Source organism: Notolepis coatsorum (genome assembly GCF_963971535.1).
Source record: "Notolepis coatsorum genome assembly, chromosome: 12".
Lineage (NCBI taxonomy): Eukaryota > Metazoa > Chordata > Actinopteri > Aulopiformes > Paralepididae > Notolepis > Notolepis coatsorum.
The window spans coordinates 56,864,633-56,878,438 of record NC_140176.1 but is presented as its reverse complement, the minus strand read 5'-3'; the positions used below and the strand labels follow the sequence as shown (position 1 = coordinate 56,878,438).

At 40.6% G+C, this 13,806-nt stretch overlaps 1 protein-coding gene across 1 annotated transcript in view; it reads right to left on the bottom strand.

Annotated features, from left to right (window-relative positions):
- The window catches only part of waca (WW domain containing adaptor with coiled-coil a), a 145,010-nt gene that overhangs the window by 96,466 nt on the left and 34,738 nt on the right, over positions 1 to 13,806 (bottom strand). The window contains exon 4 of the mRNA XM_084326333.1: positions 10,106 to 10,197. Coding sequence (XP_084182459.1) covers positions 10,106 to 10,197 — 92 coding nt within the window. The remainder of the gene's footprint in view (positions 1 to 10,105; positions 10,198 to 13,806) is intronic.

Sequence of the window (13,806 nt, the reverse complement as noted above, 5' to 3'; positions counted from 1 at the left end):
GGGTATGCTATGGAACAGTATGTGCTTGGCTACTACTTGGGCTTTCAGAAAAAGGCCAGCTATGTGACGCTAGTATCGTGTATTGCATCACACAGTTGCATCATCCCGATCAAGCTCAATAGCTTCTGTAACACGAACGCAACTACTACATGCCATTGTTGTTTAATAATAACTCCCGGTGTTTAATAAACACTTCTAGCCAGGACATATCTGGACATATAAGACGTATGTATCATGTTTCTTTTTTTGTTGGCTGGGTTTTGCATGCGGATTAAGGGAGATGTCAATCTGTTGTCGACGGTACAGGCGCAGTACATTTAGCTGTAAAAGCCTGATCAAGCTCAATAGCTTCTGTAACACGAACGCAACTACTCTGTACATGCCATTGTTGTTGTGATGTTTTCACACGTGGGGTAAGGGAGAGGTGGGCTATCGTGTCATCGGTTCAGGAGAAGACGCGTTTCGCTTGTAAAGATGGTGATGCAAGGGGGGGCGTCTTCAGAATTGCGCACTCTGGAAGCCGGTCTCAGAAAGTAGCATCTTCAGGCTGCCAGAATAGAGTTCCGTGTGGCTGAAAGGTGCAAACGATCAAATACTTTGCCTGATACGACCAAAATCGGTTTAGTCTGGACATGGCCTAACGCTATGCTTATTTCTGTGTTTACCGCCTATGTTTATGGTGCCATGCTGTGCCATGATTTACATCAATCTCACAAATGACTATTTCTCAAGCAAAAACATAGGAAGATTGCGGCCCCGCGGAAGACTTTCATCTCGGTAAGTGGCATTTCATGCCACCATCAAGGTGGGAAAAAGAGAGAAGGCTGCTGAGTCAGACAGAGAGAGAGAGAGTGTGTGTGTCTGTGAGGGATTAGCCGTGATGAAACAGCCTGCAATGTGAGATGTAAAGGAGATATCTGTGTTGGCGTAGCTAGCTATATATCTGAAGCCCTTGAAGCTGGGCTGCTGTCAGAGAGGCTTTCTGAGAGGAGGACTAGCCCAAGTCAACTGACAGCTATGAAAGCTTTTCAAGGTTACAACATGTAGTACAGCTTACCCTTCAACTTAGGTGACAAGGGACATGTAAGTCAGGGAGATAATACTGACTAATAAGCTCCATTTGAGAGAACATGCCCATAGAACACAGCAAGGATTTTGGGAATCAGCATAAAGCAGAGATTTGTTTCTGAACACGTTAAACATGTTAGAAAATAAGTGTTGAAGACAAGTGAAAGGACTGTGAACTATGTTTAGAAACAAGTTAAAACAGTTTACCATATTTGTTACAAAGGGTCAGATTAAACCGAATATATATATTTATTACTCGAGATATATTGTATAATATTTGTATATCGTCTGATATCCCTTGTATATTCTTTGTATATATACACGGAATATCCCTTTACCTAGGTACAGGCCAGACCATAATATTCGTTCTCCTATTGGACAGCGACCCCTAGGCGCCAACGGCCATACCCCCAATGGCAAGTTCAAAGCTACCGCTAAGACATGTCTCAACATGTCCAGGTTTGCGCAGTAATACGAGACAGAACTGAGGTTGGCACTAGATTATTCACCTTACGTATAAATACGTCGCAGGTGGATACAGCAGTAGTTGAGCACTTAGTCCAAAACGTTGAAGCCTTCACCACGATACAACGTGCCGTGAAGTGGGCCCCTTTTGCCCCTAAATAGAGCCTTGAGAACCGCGTGCGAATAGATAGCTAAAGTGTCAGAGTTTAACGCTGTATCGTCGAGTTCGACTTATTCTATTGTAAAGTAATAGTCTATTATTTATAGTGTATCGTGCGGCTACCGTTCTACAGTAACCAGCATTACCACCGGTTCGTCGTACTCTAGCTAGTGCACTTATCCAGGCTGGGCGGCCTAAACTCGTGCCGCCATCCGAGGAGTCCTAGACGAGAACCGTTGGATATGTACACCGGAGAACCTACACCGGCGAATGCAGAGCCTTTTCCGGCTGGATTATATTGCTTTGGTACTGTGGCTGCTGGAGCAGAGAACCGTCTACCCCACTGCTGTGTGGGATCTACCCTGTGAGGAGCACCATCGAGCCCGCCTCTAGGACCACAGAGGCTGGCTAGCTTTCATCCATGCTGTCTTGCATACTGGAGTATAGCTGTTGCTTTGTCTACGGACCAAAGGATTATTGCACTGTCTCCTGTATCTGGAGTCTCTTTATTCCTCGTTGATCCAGACTTTTGCTCCCGAACATTCCTCTCCCCTGCTGGCTTACAACCGGAGGGAACCCCTTAGTATCTCCAGCTGACTACGAGTGTGCCTTATGTAATTCTTATGCTACAGGTGGCGTCAGTTATACCCATCTTATTATGCTCATGGACTTACGCTCTTGACCTACTTAAGTGTTCTTCGCCATATAAGCGCAATTCATAATTCTCAATTTGTAACCTATTGTTGCTGCTCTAATAATAAATACCTCTAAATAGAACTTTCTTTGTCAAGCCGTATTCTTGTGTGGGTGTTCACCAGATATACCGTGTACTGTATGGCCAGTAATTAAAGTACATAACTAAGTAGTGGTTTAATGATACCATACTCTCAATACAGTCAGGGAATTGTACCCCTCAGTTACAATATTTGTGTTCAGTGTTCATTGCTCCTTAGCATAACACTATATAAAACTAGAGCACATTAGCATGGGTTGTCCCAGAGTTGATAGTATACAAATGGAAAAATGCAAAAACAATTAGCCATAATAGTTTAGTGATGGACAGATTAATCGGTGGGCCAATTACTCAATTAATGTTATTTGACATTTTGAGATAATCGGCATCGGCCGATTCCCCACAAGGTAGATAAACAAAAAATTGTCTGCAGACACATCTTGTATTTGTGTGCTTGCTTTTCTCTCTCCCTCTGTGTTTGTCTGTGCTTCAATACACCAAGCTAACTTGGTGTATACATGGATTAAAGCAAAAAAAATTCTCCTGACTGAACTTTTTTTCAGGCCAAGTCATATTCTTATTTTAACCTCCACTGCATTTTTTTTAATAGTGTTAGCGTTTTAAGGGAGCCTACTTGTAGAGCTACTGTCCTGACTGTGACTAGAGACCCTACTGTTGTGGTTGTTGTGCCAGGCAGGGAGGCTTGAATGAAAGTCTTGTGGCTAGCTTCTGATTGATGGCGAGCTAGCACCCCTTTCCCATTACTTTGAACCATGAACTAAATGGCTTGTTATCATACAAACAAGGGACTAAACACATTTCGCAATTATGCCACAACAACAATGGACAGTCTCCTCCCCACCGTTTGTATATATTTTTTTCCACCCACCCACCCCCTCCTAATGTACAGTCTCCTCCTCATCATATGTATATATTTACTGTTAGGATCTCTGGGTAACAGTACTGTATATTTGCATATCGTATATGTGACAAATGTAACAGTACTATATACCTGTAAGTCATGTATGTCCCTATGTCATAAATGTCATGATGTCATGTATGTTGTGTATGTCATAAATGTCACTATGAATTGAAAATGGGGGACCCTGATGATGTAAACAAGACAAACATCTTTGTTAAGGGGATGCACACCAGAGAAAGACTTTCGTCTTGTTTACATCATCAGGGTCCCCCATTTTCAATTCATAGTAACATTTATGACATTACACAACATTGACATCATGACATTTATGGCATAGTAGGGACATACTACAGGTAATGTTACATTTGTGACATATATGATATGCAAATATACAGTAATCAATGTTAGCCATAGATCCTAAAAGAGATTATATACATTATGATGGGGAGGAGACTGTACATTAGGAGGGGGGGGGGGGGGGGGGGGGGGGGGTGGTAGAAAAAGATACATACGGTGGGGAGAGAATATACGGTGGAGAGGAGACTGTCTACACAGATACACCTGTGTGATGTTGCTACGGAGTTAAGCTAATAAAGGTGACTCACAACCACAACAGGGGACTCACGTATTTGTACTGTGAAGTAACTGTTAACACGACAATGACAAATGTGTTGTTTCCGATATTTTTTTTTACATACTTGCGGCACACAAAACAAGTTAACTCACCACTCTACAGCCTGCAGTAGCCTAGCCAGTCTCTTGAAACACCGCTATCTTCAAACTTCCACTCGAAACGTTCTTTTGTTGGGTGGTGCTGCTCATCCTTTTCGGCTGAGAAAACCGCGGTGGTTTTTCTTTTTAGTGGCCGGCTTACTTCTTCCATTTAACCGACGCTATTAGCTCACGTTAGCTAAATCGGTATAGCAGCGAGTGCACGCAGCGTGGTGGCTGTGACGTCTGTAAACAAGGAGAGTTGATGCGCGACGCTGCAAAAAAGACGACTGTCGTAAAACCAAAAACACACCGGAGTTTTTAATTATTTTACATGACTATTTTGATAGCCGCCATGTGACGGACAGACCTCTCAGACCTCGCAAATCATGTCACTCCAATAGCCCTCCAGCTGCAACCGCGGAGCGAGCAGCGTCCTGTCTCTCGGGTCGCTGAGTGATGACTCTGCTTGGGGCGGCGCGATAGGAAAAAAATGCTATTTGGCGCCTCTGATTGGCTCAATTTTGTTTAAATCTGTATGCATCTACAAATCATATTATACCAAGGTAGCCAATTCCGTCAGACTGCGAATCAAATGGACGGATCTCCCCAATCAAATTGACGGAAATCCGTCTGGAGACGGAACGCTTTAATGCCTGTGTATAGTAGTGGAGATAGTAGTGGATTTGTAGGACAGAATCTCTGCTCCATCACATTATTGTCACCTCTAACGTTAGTCACTTGGTAGATGATATGAGCAGGCTGTGCAATGAGTGAACAATTTTAAATAAGTGCACTGCAGAGACAAGAGTACAGATCTACTTAAGCAATTAGACAATGCAGACAGAGAATAACATTAGTGTTAAATACATGTCCAGCAATTTTGTGTCTCATTTGTGATTATTAAATTGTTGTATTTTATCAGATGCAAAGAAACGCAACATATCTGCATGATAATTGAAGCTTATTTTTAGTATTTATTTTTATTTTATTTTCATTTTTATTTAACGGGAGAGTGGCCAAGCCACAGTTGACATTCTACTTATGGTAGAATTTAGAATTTTAGATCCTATGGTATACATAGGAAAGTTAAGGATAAATGGCTCATTCTGGGCTAACCGGTGGTGTAAGGGAGGGAGTTATACGAGAAGGTTGTGTCTTAGGAACACAGCCTTGTACGGCTCTCTGAGGGAGGGGGATTTAGGGGTTTATGTGTATATATGTATGTTTTTAAGCTCGGCTCTCAACGGGACCTCAATAGTTGGATGTATATCCATTGTGAATTCGTACTCCAGAAGCATTACCAACAATTACACAACAACATGTATAGATTATGGCTAGTTTGAATATAATGATCTGGAATACTGGGGGAATAAATAATCAACATAAACGCAAAAGCGTGCTCACACTGATGAAAAACAAACAGGTTGATGTGGCTCTTTTAAGCTAAACGCATATTTTAGTGGAAGACAAAGCTACGCTAGCGGACAACATATATCATAATATTAGTCACTCTTCCTTTGGAACGAGATCCCGTGGAGTTGCTATAGTCGTGAAACGGAAGTTGAATATTGAATTGAAGGAAGTATGGTCTGATACAGATGGTCGGATAACCATAGCTAAAATTGTATACAGGAATAGGAAAATAGCGTTGGTAGCGGCATATGCCCCAAATCTGTACGAGGATAACTTCTACACTTACCAGAACAATGTTAAACCTTCCTGAATACTCATTTATAATTGGCGCAGATTTTAATGCCATTTGGGATCCCGGGATGGATAAATCTTATCCCACCTTTTCCAACGACCAGAAAAATTCATCTAATGCGTTAAAGGATTGGTCTAAGAATACAGGTGTAAATGACCTATGGCGATCACTCAATCCTACAACCCGAAAGTACTCTAGTCGATCTGCAAGACATAACACTTTCCAGAATAGATTATGTTTTTGCATCCCCTAGACTATTTGATAACTATGACGTGGAAATGGTACCCAATGCACTATCAGATCACTGTTATTTACTCCTAAAAGGATCATTTGGTATACTGTCATCCCGAGCCCCAAGATGGCGATTTAACTCGATATTGCTGAAAAACAAGGAATTCATTACACAATTCAAAGAAGCTCTCTCTGTATTCCTACTGGAGAATGCGAAATCGATACAGGACCCCAGAATATTATGGATGTCGGTAAAGGGATTGATCATGGATTTTACTGAGAACTTTTCCTCCAAAATACGCAAGAATCGTTGTTCAAAACTGGCAGAGCTGGAAACGCTTTACTCTACGTTATTTTCCTCTTTACAATACAACTACTCGGTTCGACTTGAAACTCAAATTAATGTGTTAAAAAGAGATTAATGACATTTATAAACAACAATCTGAAGTTCAAATACGTAGCACAAGACAACAGCATTACTTTCATGGTTCTAAACCAAGTCACCTACTAGCTATGCAGTTAAGAGCCAACGCAAAATTTGCAGATATAACTACCATTAAGGCACAGCAAGGACTTGTTACAGACCCTAAAAAAATCAACGAGACATTCAAAGAGTTCTACTCCAACTTATACAAATCAGAAATGGCCTTCGATCAAAACAAAATGGACATATATCTTAATCAAATGAACCTTCCTAAACTATCAGCGGATGACGCTAAACAGTTAGAAACACCCATCACACTAGATGAACTTAGGGAGGCCATATCTGAAATGCATAGTGGTAGGGCTCCTGGAAGAGACGGTATCCCACCAGAAATGTACCTCTCATGTTGGGATGTAATTGGACCCCTATTACTTAATATGATTCTATATTCAATCAAGGAGGGGAACTTCCATAAGAACGACAATATTGCACTCATAACAGTCCTCCTTAAAAAAGACAAAGACCCCACCGATTGCGGTAGTTATAGACCCTTAAGCCTCCTCGGAACCGATATCAAGCTGTACTCCAAGGTATTAGCCATCAGACTTCAAAAGCATATGACGTCTTTAGTTGATCCTGACCAGACTGGCTTCATAAGAGGCCGCTTGATCACGGATAATATAAGACGGTTACTACATGTGCTAGATGCCAGCAAGGATGACACCACACCTAAGGCGATGCTGTCCCTGGATGCGATGAAAGCCTTTGATAGGTTGGAATGGTCTTATCTATGGGCAGTATTAGAAAGGATGGGGTTAGGAAAAGGATTCATTGATATGATTAAAGTATTATACAAAGACCCATCGGCCATGATTAAAACAGGTATAATCACCTCCGAAATCTTTACGGTATCGCGCTCTTCCAGACAGGGTTGCCCTCTTAGTCCCGGACTATTCGCTTTATCATTAGAGCCTTTAGCACAATATATAAGACAATCCCAATCCATAGAACCAATCGCAATTAAGGCCACACAACATCATATTAGTTTATATGCGGACGACGAAATATTGTTCATGCAAAACCCAAACACCTCAATGCCTCATCTTCAAGTTGATTGATGACTTTGGCAAACTATCGGGATTTAGGATAAATTGGCCAAAGTCGGCTTTCCTTCCACTTAATGCCCCTGCAAAGAATATACTCCTTCCAGAAGAAATACCAATGGTTAAACACTTCAGATGTTTAGGAATTGAGGTATTCCCTACTATAAGCCAAACGGTGAAGTACAATTACACAAAAATCCAAGATAAGATCAAATATGACTTTGACAGGTGGTCCAAACTTAAAAACTCAGTACAGGCACGAGTATCAATAGTTAAGATGGATGTTTTACCTAGAATCAACTTCATTAGCTCAATGTTACCGTTACCCCCTCCTGATGGTTACTGGAAAAAATTACATTCCACCGCATATAAATTTATTTGGAATAACAAACCTCCACGAATAAAAAGATCCACGCACAGAGAAACAAAGCAGACGGAGGTTTGGCATTTCCAGACTTTTACCACTATTTTAAAGCGTACTCTTTAAGACCACTGACAACCTGGTTTGACTCCCAAGCATCTGTATCCTGGAGAAACTTAGAAGAAAATATAGTAGCACCACATAGACTGCAGGACATAGTATACACCATATTATCAATTAAGCAATGCAAATTGAAATTTGGCCCTTATTACACATGTGATCCGGATATGGCGTGAAACACACAAAAAATATTCTAACCAACATAAATGGCATAGCCATACTCCCTTATTCAATAACAATGCACTCCTTATTGGAAAACAACCTATAAGATACCCCAAATTGGAAAAGCAGGGCATACACACATTGGGAGATATTTTCAACAAACAGGGTTTTTGTAGCTATCAAGAAATACATAAATTTAACCTCACCAGTTCCACATATTATTTTTACGCAGTTATTGGATTGTTTGAAGGCTCATGTTACCAATTGAGCACCACAGATATCACAAATTCTTCTATGAAAGAGAGACATCGAGAGGATTCGTATCTGATTTTTATCATCACTTACTGACGTCTTCGTATGGAATCCTCCCCCTAGACTCAGTCTGGAGGACGAATATACCAGACTTGGAAATACATTTTGATGGCAAGAAGTCTGGGCAAACGTTCGAATTGCGTCACGTAACCCGGACCATCAACAAATTAATCTTAATTATATTCATAGGACATACCTGACTCCTATAAGATTGAACAGAATGGGACTTAAACAAGACTCCCCATGTTCCTTATGTACAAATGGGGATGAGGGTACATTCATGCACATGTATTGGGATTGCCCACCGGTTAAGATATTTTGGAAAGAAGTGACCCAGCAATTATCAGTATTCTTATCTCTGAACATACCTGTACATCCCTCTGTATTGCTGTTGAATGATGTTTTTCAGTATGGAGCCCCTATACAGCTAAAGAGACTAGTTTTATCCGGTCTCACAGCTGCTAAAAAGCTGATAGCATCACGATGGATTCAACCGGAAAAAATGTGTCGGAAGGTATGGGTTCGTACCTATCTCGATGTGATTTATCTAGAAATATCTACAGCAAGAATTTTAGGTGTCAGTGAAACCAACATTGCAATCTGGTTAGAAGTGGTGGAGAGAATAAAAGCTAGCATATGAAGTGTAGTGCCTGGTTAGAAACGAAAGAAAATGGATGGATTATCCAAGTGGGGGTCCGGGGGGGGGTGAGCGAGCAGGAGCATATGTATGTAGGGTATTAGATAGGAAGTATTAGGTATATATCTTGTAAACTACATTTATAATGATTCAAATGGTGATTTCATTGGATGTTTACTGTTAATGCTTGTGTGTCTAATTTGTTGTTATGTTTATGTGTATGTTTAAAAAAGAAAAAAAAAATATATAAAGAACATATCTGCATTACATATCGGCAGTCGGGTGGCCTGCTCTCTAAATATCGGCGTTGGTCGATTATCGGTCGACCACTACTAAATAAAAATCACAGATTTGGGTGATCTAACCTAGTTTGATAGTTAGTCAATTAGTCAAGCTTTCTAACCAAGTAGGGTCCATTGAATACATTTGGTAGTTGATAGCAAAACCCTTTAGTGATTGAATGGAAAAAGTAAAATGTCACGAGCTGAAGGGAGTTCTCTGATCCGACCACACCCCCACAATCCTGAGAAATGGTCAAAGCAGGGTTTGAGCTGGGTTTTATTAGTTAACATTTTAATCATTCAAATTTGTCTGTGTGGTTAATAACACATTGTTCTGTGGTGTGACAAACTCAGAACATATAAATTTTCATTGTACCCCAACTTTAAGACCATCCAAGGTCAGCCAATAAATATAAATAAAACAAGGCCTGAACCTGTGTGTACATTAGTTTCTCGTGCACCAACTATACATCTGAATGATTTATTTCACAGCTGTGAAATACAAATCTCATCAAAGCATGTACCCATTCATCTGCTCCAGACAAAAATGTATGCAAAGAATATGGGTACAAAATATATATTGAAATACAAGGAAAGCCAAGAAACAGTGTACACTGAAAGAATACTTCAAGGCCGTATACGTGAGAACTGAAGTGATGTTCAATCAACCATTTTTCTTCATGCTATGGCCCTGGTCGTTCACTTACTGTGTCTGAGGTCTTGCTGGGGGTAGAATGTGAGTTGGAGCTTTGAAGTGAGCTGTGGTTGTGAGAGTTTTCTTGTGGAGAATAACTGGTCCCTGCAACAGAATAAGGAAGACATTTTAAAACAGCAGACCCAATAGTAATAACATGACAAATTAAAGGACACAAAAATACAATAAATGGTTAACTAATGACGTGAGTGATTCCTACCGGATCAGGGCAGCCTGACAAATCAGTCAAGTTGATGCATAAAGACTATGAGGTGTGAGTAATGTTTTGCTTCCCTTTTAGAGAAAGTGTATGGAGAGCTTATCTGGGGGTGTTGCTTAATCCTTAACCTTTTATTGTGCAGTGTTATGGAAAACGTTTTCATTACAGATCTAAAGCAAAATACTCAATGTGGGGCTGCTAAACCGCTGCTTAATTCTAGCCTAATTCAAAACAGCCTTCTGTCAATTTGCAATAACCATTAGTGACAGATTCGTCATTGCCTGGATCATTAACCACATAACAATTTGATTTGGGTGATTTATGAGATTGGCAGTGGTTCCTATGAGGAGACAGATCATGTGTGCAGGAAGTAAGCACTATGATTGGCTGTGGACTAGACACTATTTGCCAATGTTTACATGTCATGGTGTGAGTAAAGCACATCTCTGCTACTGTGATAAGTCAGTAATAACCTATGCTGAAATATTATTGATTGAGGAGAACATCCAGTCACTGATGAATGATGGAAAGGGGCCCCACAGACGTCCATGTAAAACCACTCATTAACACATTGGGTGACAACGACGAGAAATCTCGTTGTTGGCCGCCATGCGTTGTGTGCCAATGATGAGAAATCTCATTATTTAATCGTTATTTCTTTTATTAGCGATATCCATTCATTTTTCATCCATCCAGCCTCACGTTATCATTGGGAATGGCTCTGACCTCGAAAAGGGCAAATACCGGCCCCTATCGTCTCCCGGGTGGTATTGCACCCATTGGAATGGAGTCGATGGGAATGCATCAGAAAAAAAAACTCCAGGCTCCACATTTGACTTCTGAGGCATGTAACCAGAGACTATTGCATCCACTGAGGGCACTGGAAGAAGCGTCGATTATGTGTTTCGAGGTATAACGTTGGATCAATAAACGCGATCGATATTTGGAATGGCGATCAGGAATTGGATTCATCTTTTTGCAGAACATCTGATCTGAGGTAAGGACTTTATTTTACCAGTATTGGGTTAATCAGAGTTTTTTTTCACAGCGTGTCTCCTGTGTGTGTACAGTGTGTGTGTAACGTTAGCGCCAGCCAGGCACGGCATAGATAACCGATTTTTCAGCCCGCTTCTCTAGCGTGCATAAGTACACATATACCGGTACTATCGATAATCTAGCGTTTATTTGAAAACTATTCATAAATCAGCCGGAAAATGACAACGTGTTGTGTGTATTCCAGTAAATGGCTATTACTGCAGAATCTTTTTTTCTTTCTAGAAATTTCCAAAACTATACTCGTATTCAAAACGGTATAAAAGGGAAATGTACTGATGAAAAAACAATCCGTTTCGTACATGTTGACTGCAAGCAAGTCATTGATAAGTAGGGGTGCACCGATGTATCGGTCGGGTATCGGCCGATAAGTGCCTTGTTGACTGCAATCGGCCTATAAGCTCAAATGTGCCGATGGCAGTAGCCGATAAATATCCATCAATTTGTGTCGCGTCAAAAGGCAAAAATTCAGTCAAGCAACCTGCACAACGCCGCCCCCACACACACACAAGCTACTGCATCAAAGTTACTACTTATGATTAACAAAGGCATTCGTTTTGTGGCATTAACGTTATATAGTTAGTGTTACACGTGAATGCTGAGGCCACGATTAGAGTAGTGTGGGGTATGCGGTGGACGTCGTTGCAATGTATTGGGGCGGAACGGAGTATTTTATGGTGATAAGTTAGTACATTGTCATGGGATACACCGCTTGCTCTGGCTAACTGCTAACGTGCGCGGACTGATGACGACATCAACTCGAGACATTCGCAGCAGCAAAACAAGTCTATTAATAGCCCGTCCATCGGCGGTGGACATAAGAAGTTAATTAAACTTGACAGAAATTATATCGACGATAATTATCGATATCGAATTATATGAAAATATTTATAATTGTATCGCGATAACGTTTTTCGGCCATATCGCCCAGCCCTAGCACGTTGGTTTGTTGTTGATCTCTCGCTGAAGATCTATTGCAGACTTTCCGGAAGTAAAATAACGAATAAGCGCTTGCCGATTGGTGGTAAGAACAGCAGGAGGTGGGTGCTAGCGGTGTGACGTAATTGGCAGAATCGACTGTCACCCGCCACCCGTCACCATGCATTGCTTTGGTTGAGAGAGATGGTGCTCTCTCTTATTAAAACTCATAAGTCATAAACAAGTCTTGAGCAAGACAAGAAGTTAGTCTGTAAGGTTATGAAAGCCAGTGAGTATTGTATAAAACCTGACAGTCTCTTTCTATTTGATATCCAAAGTTTAAAACATGACAGTCTTTCTTCCCTGTTCGATACCAACACAGTTTAAAACCTGACAGTCTTTCTTCCCTGTTTGATACCCACATAGTTTAAACCCATCTGATACTCAGTTTAAAACCATCTGATACCCAGACAGTATACACACAAAATAGCCCAGGTGGTGGTGTGATGACAGGTAGTGTGTTTCACTCATTCATTATGATGGTGGTGATGATGATGATGATGATGATGATGACAGGTAGTAGGGCTGCACGATTTTGGGAAATAATCTAATTGCGATTATTCTGACAGATATTGCGATTGCGATTTGCGATGCGATTATAACATATTTAAAAAAAAAATTACAAGAAGAATGTTGCTGCTTTCTGTAGTCGGGTCCCAACTGCAAAATTACTGTATTACCCTGTATTATACACTTTTACTATCATGTAGACTATTCTGCTTTGTGTTTACATGTGATGTATTGTATACATGCACATTTATTATGTTCTTGTGTGATGTATCGCACATTTTATTGCTGTGTGATGTATTGCAAATGTTATTGCTGTCATCTTGGCCAGGTCTAAGGAGATCTTGTATCTCAATGGGACTTCCTGGTTAAATTAAAAAAAAAAAGAAAAAAAAAAAATTTAATTGCAGGCTTGGCGATTTGATAATTGCATCATTCGAAATCGCGATTTCGATTAAAAAACGATTAATCGTGCAACCCTAACAGGTAGTGTGTTTCACTCATTCATTATGACAGTGATGATGATGATGATGACGGGTAGTAGGGGTGCACCGATGTATCATGTATGTATTGGTACCATTGGCCATTATCAATGGTTTATTATGTGCAGTAAATGGGTTTGTCATTGCACCAGTAGGGGGCAGCTGGCGATCCTCTGTTATGAACGGGTTGAGACTTTGTCCATGTTGGTACTTAATTTCACGTCTCAGGTTAACGTGGTGGTGACATATATGGGCGCTCGTGCACATATACAGTAGTGTAAAAAAAGATTAAAATATTTTTATTTATTTTTTGCCACAAATATCGGTATCGGTATCGGCTAGGGATGGGTACCTTTCACATTTGAACCGATACCGGTACCTGTGAATCGATACCGGTACCCATCGGTACCTTTTTTCGGTACTTTAGTCTCAAGAAATTTAATTTACCTACCTCAGTCGTAAAAAAAAATCCAA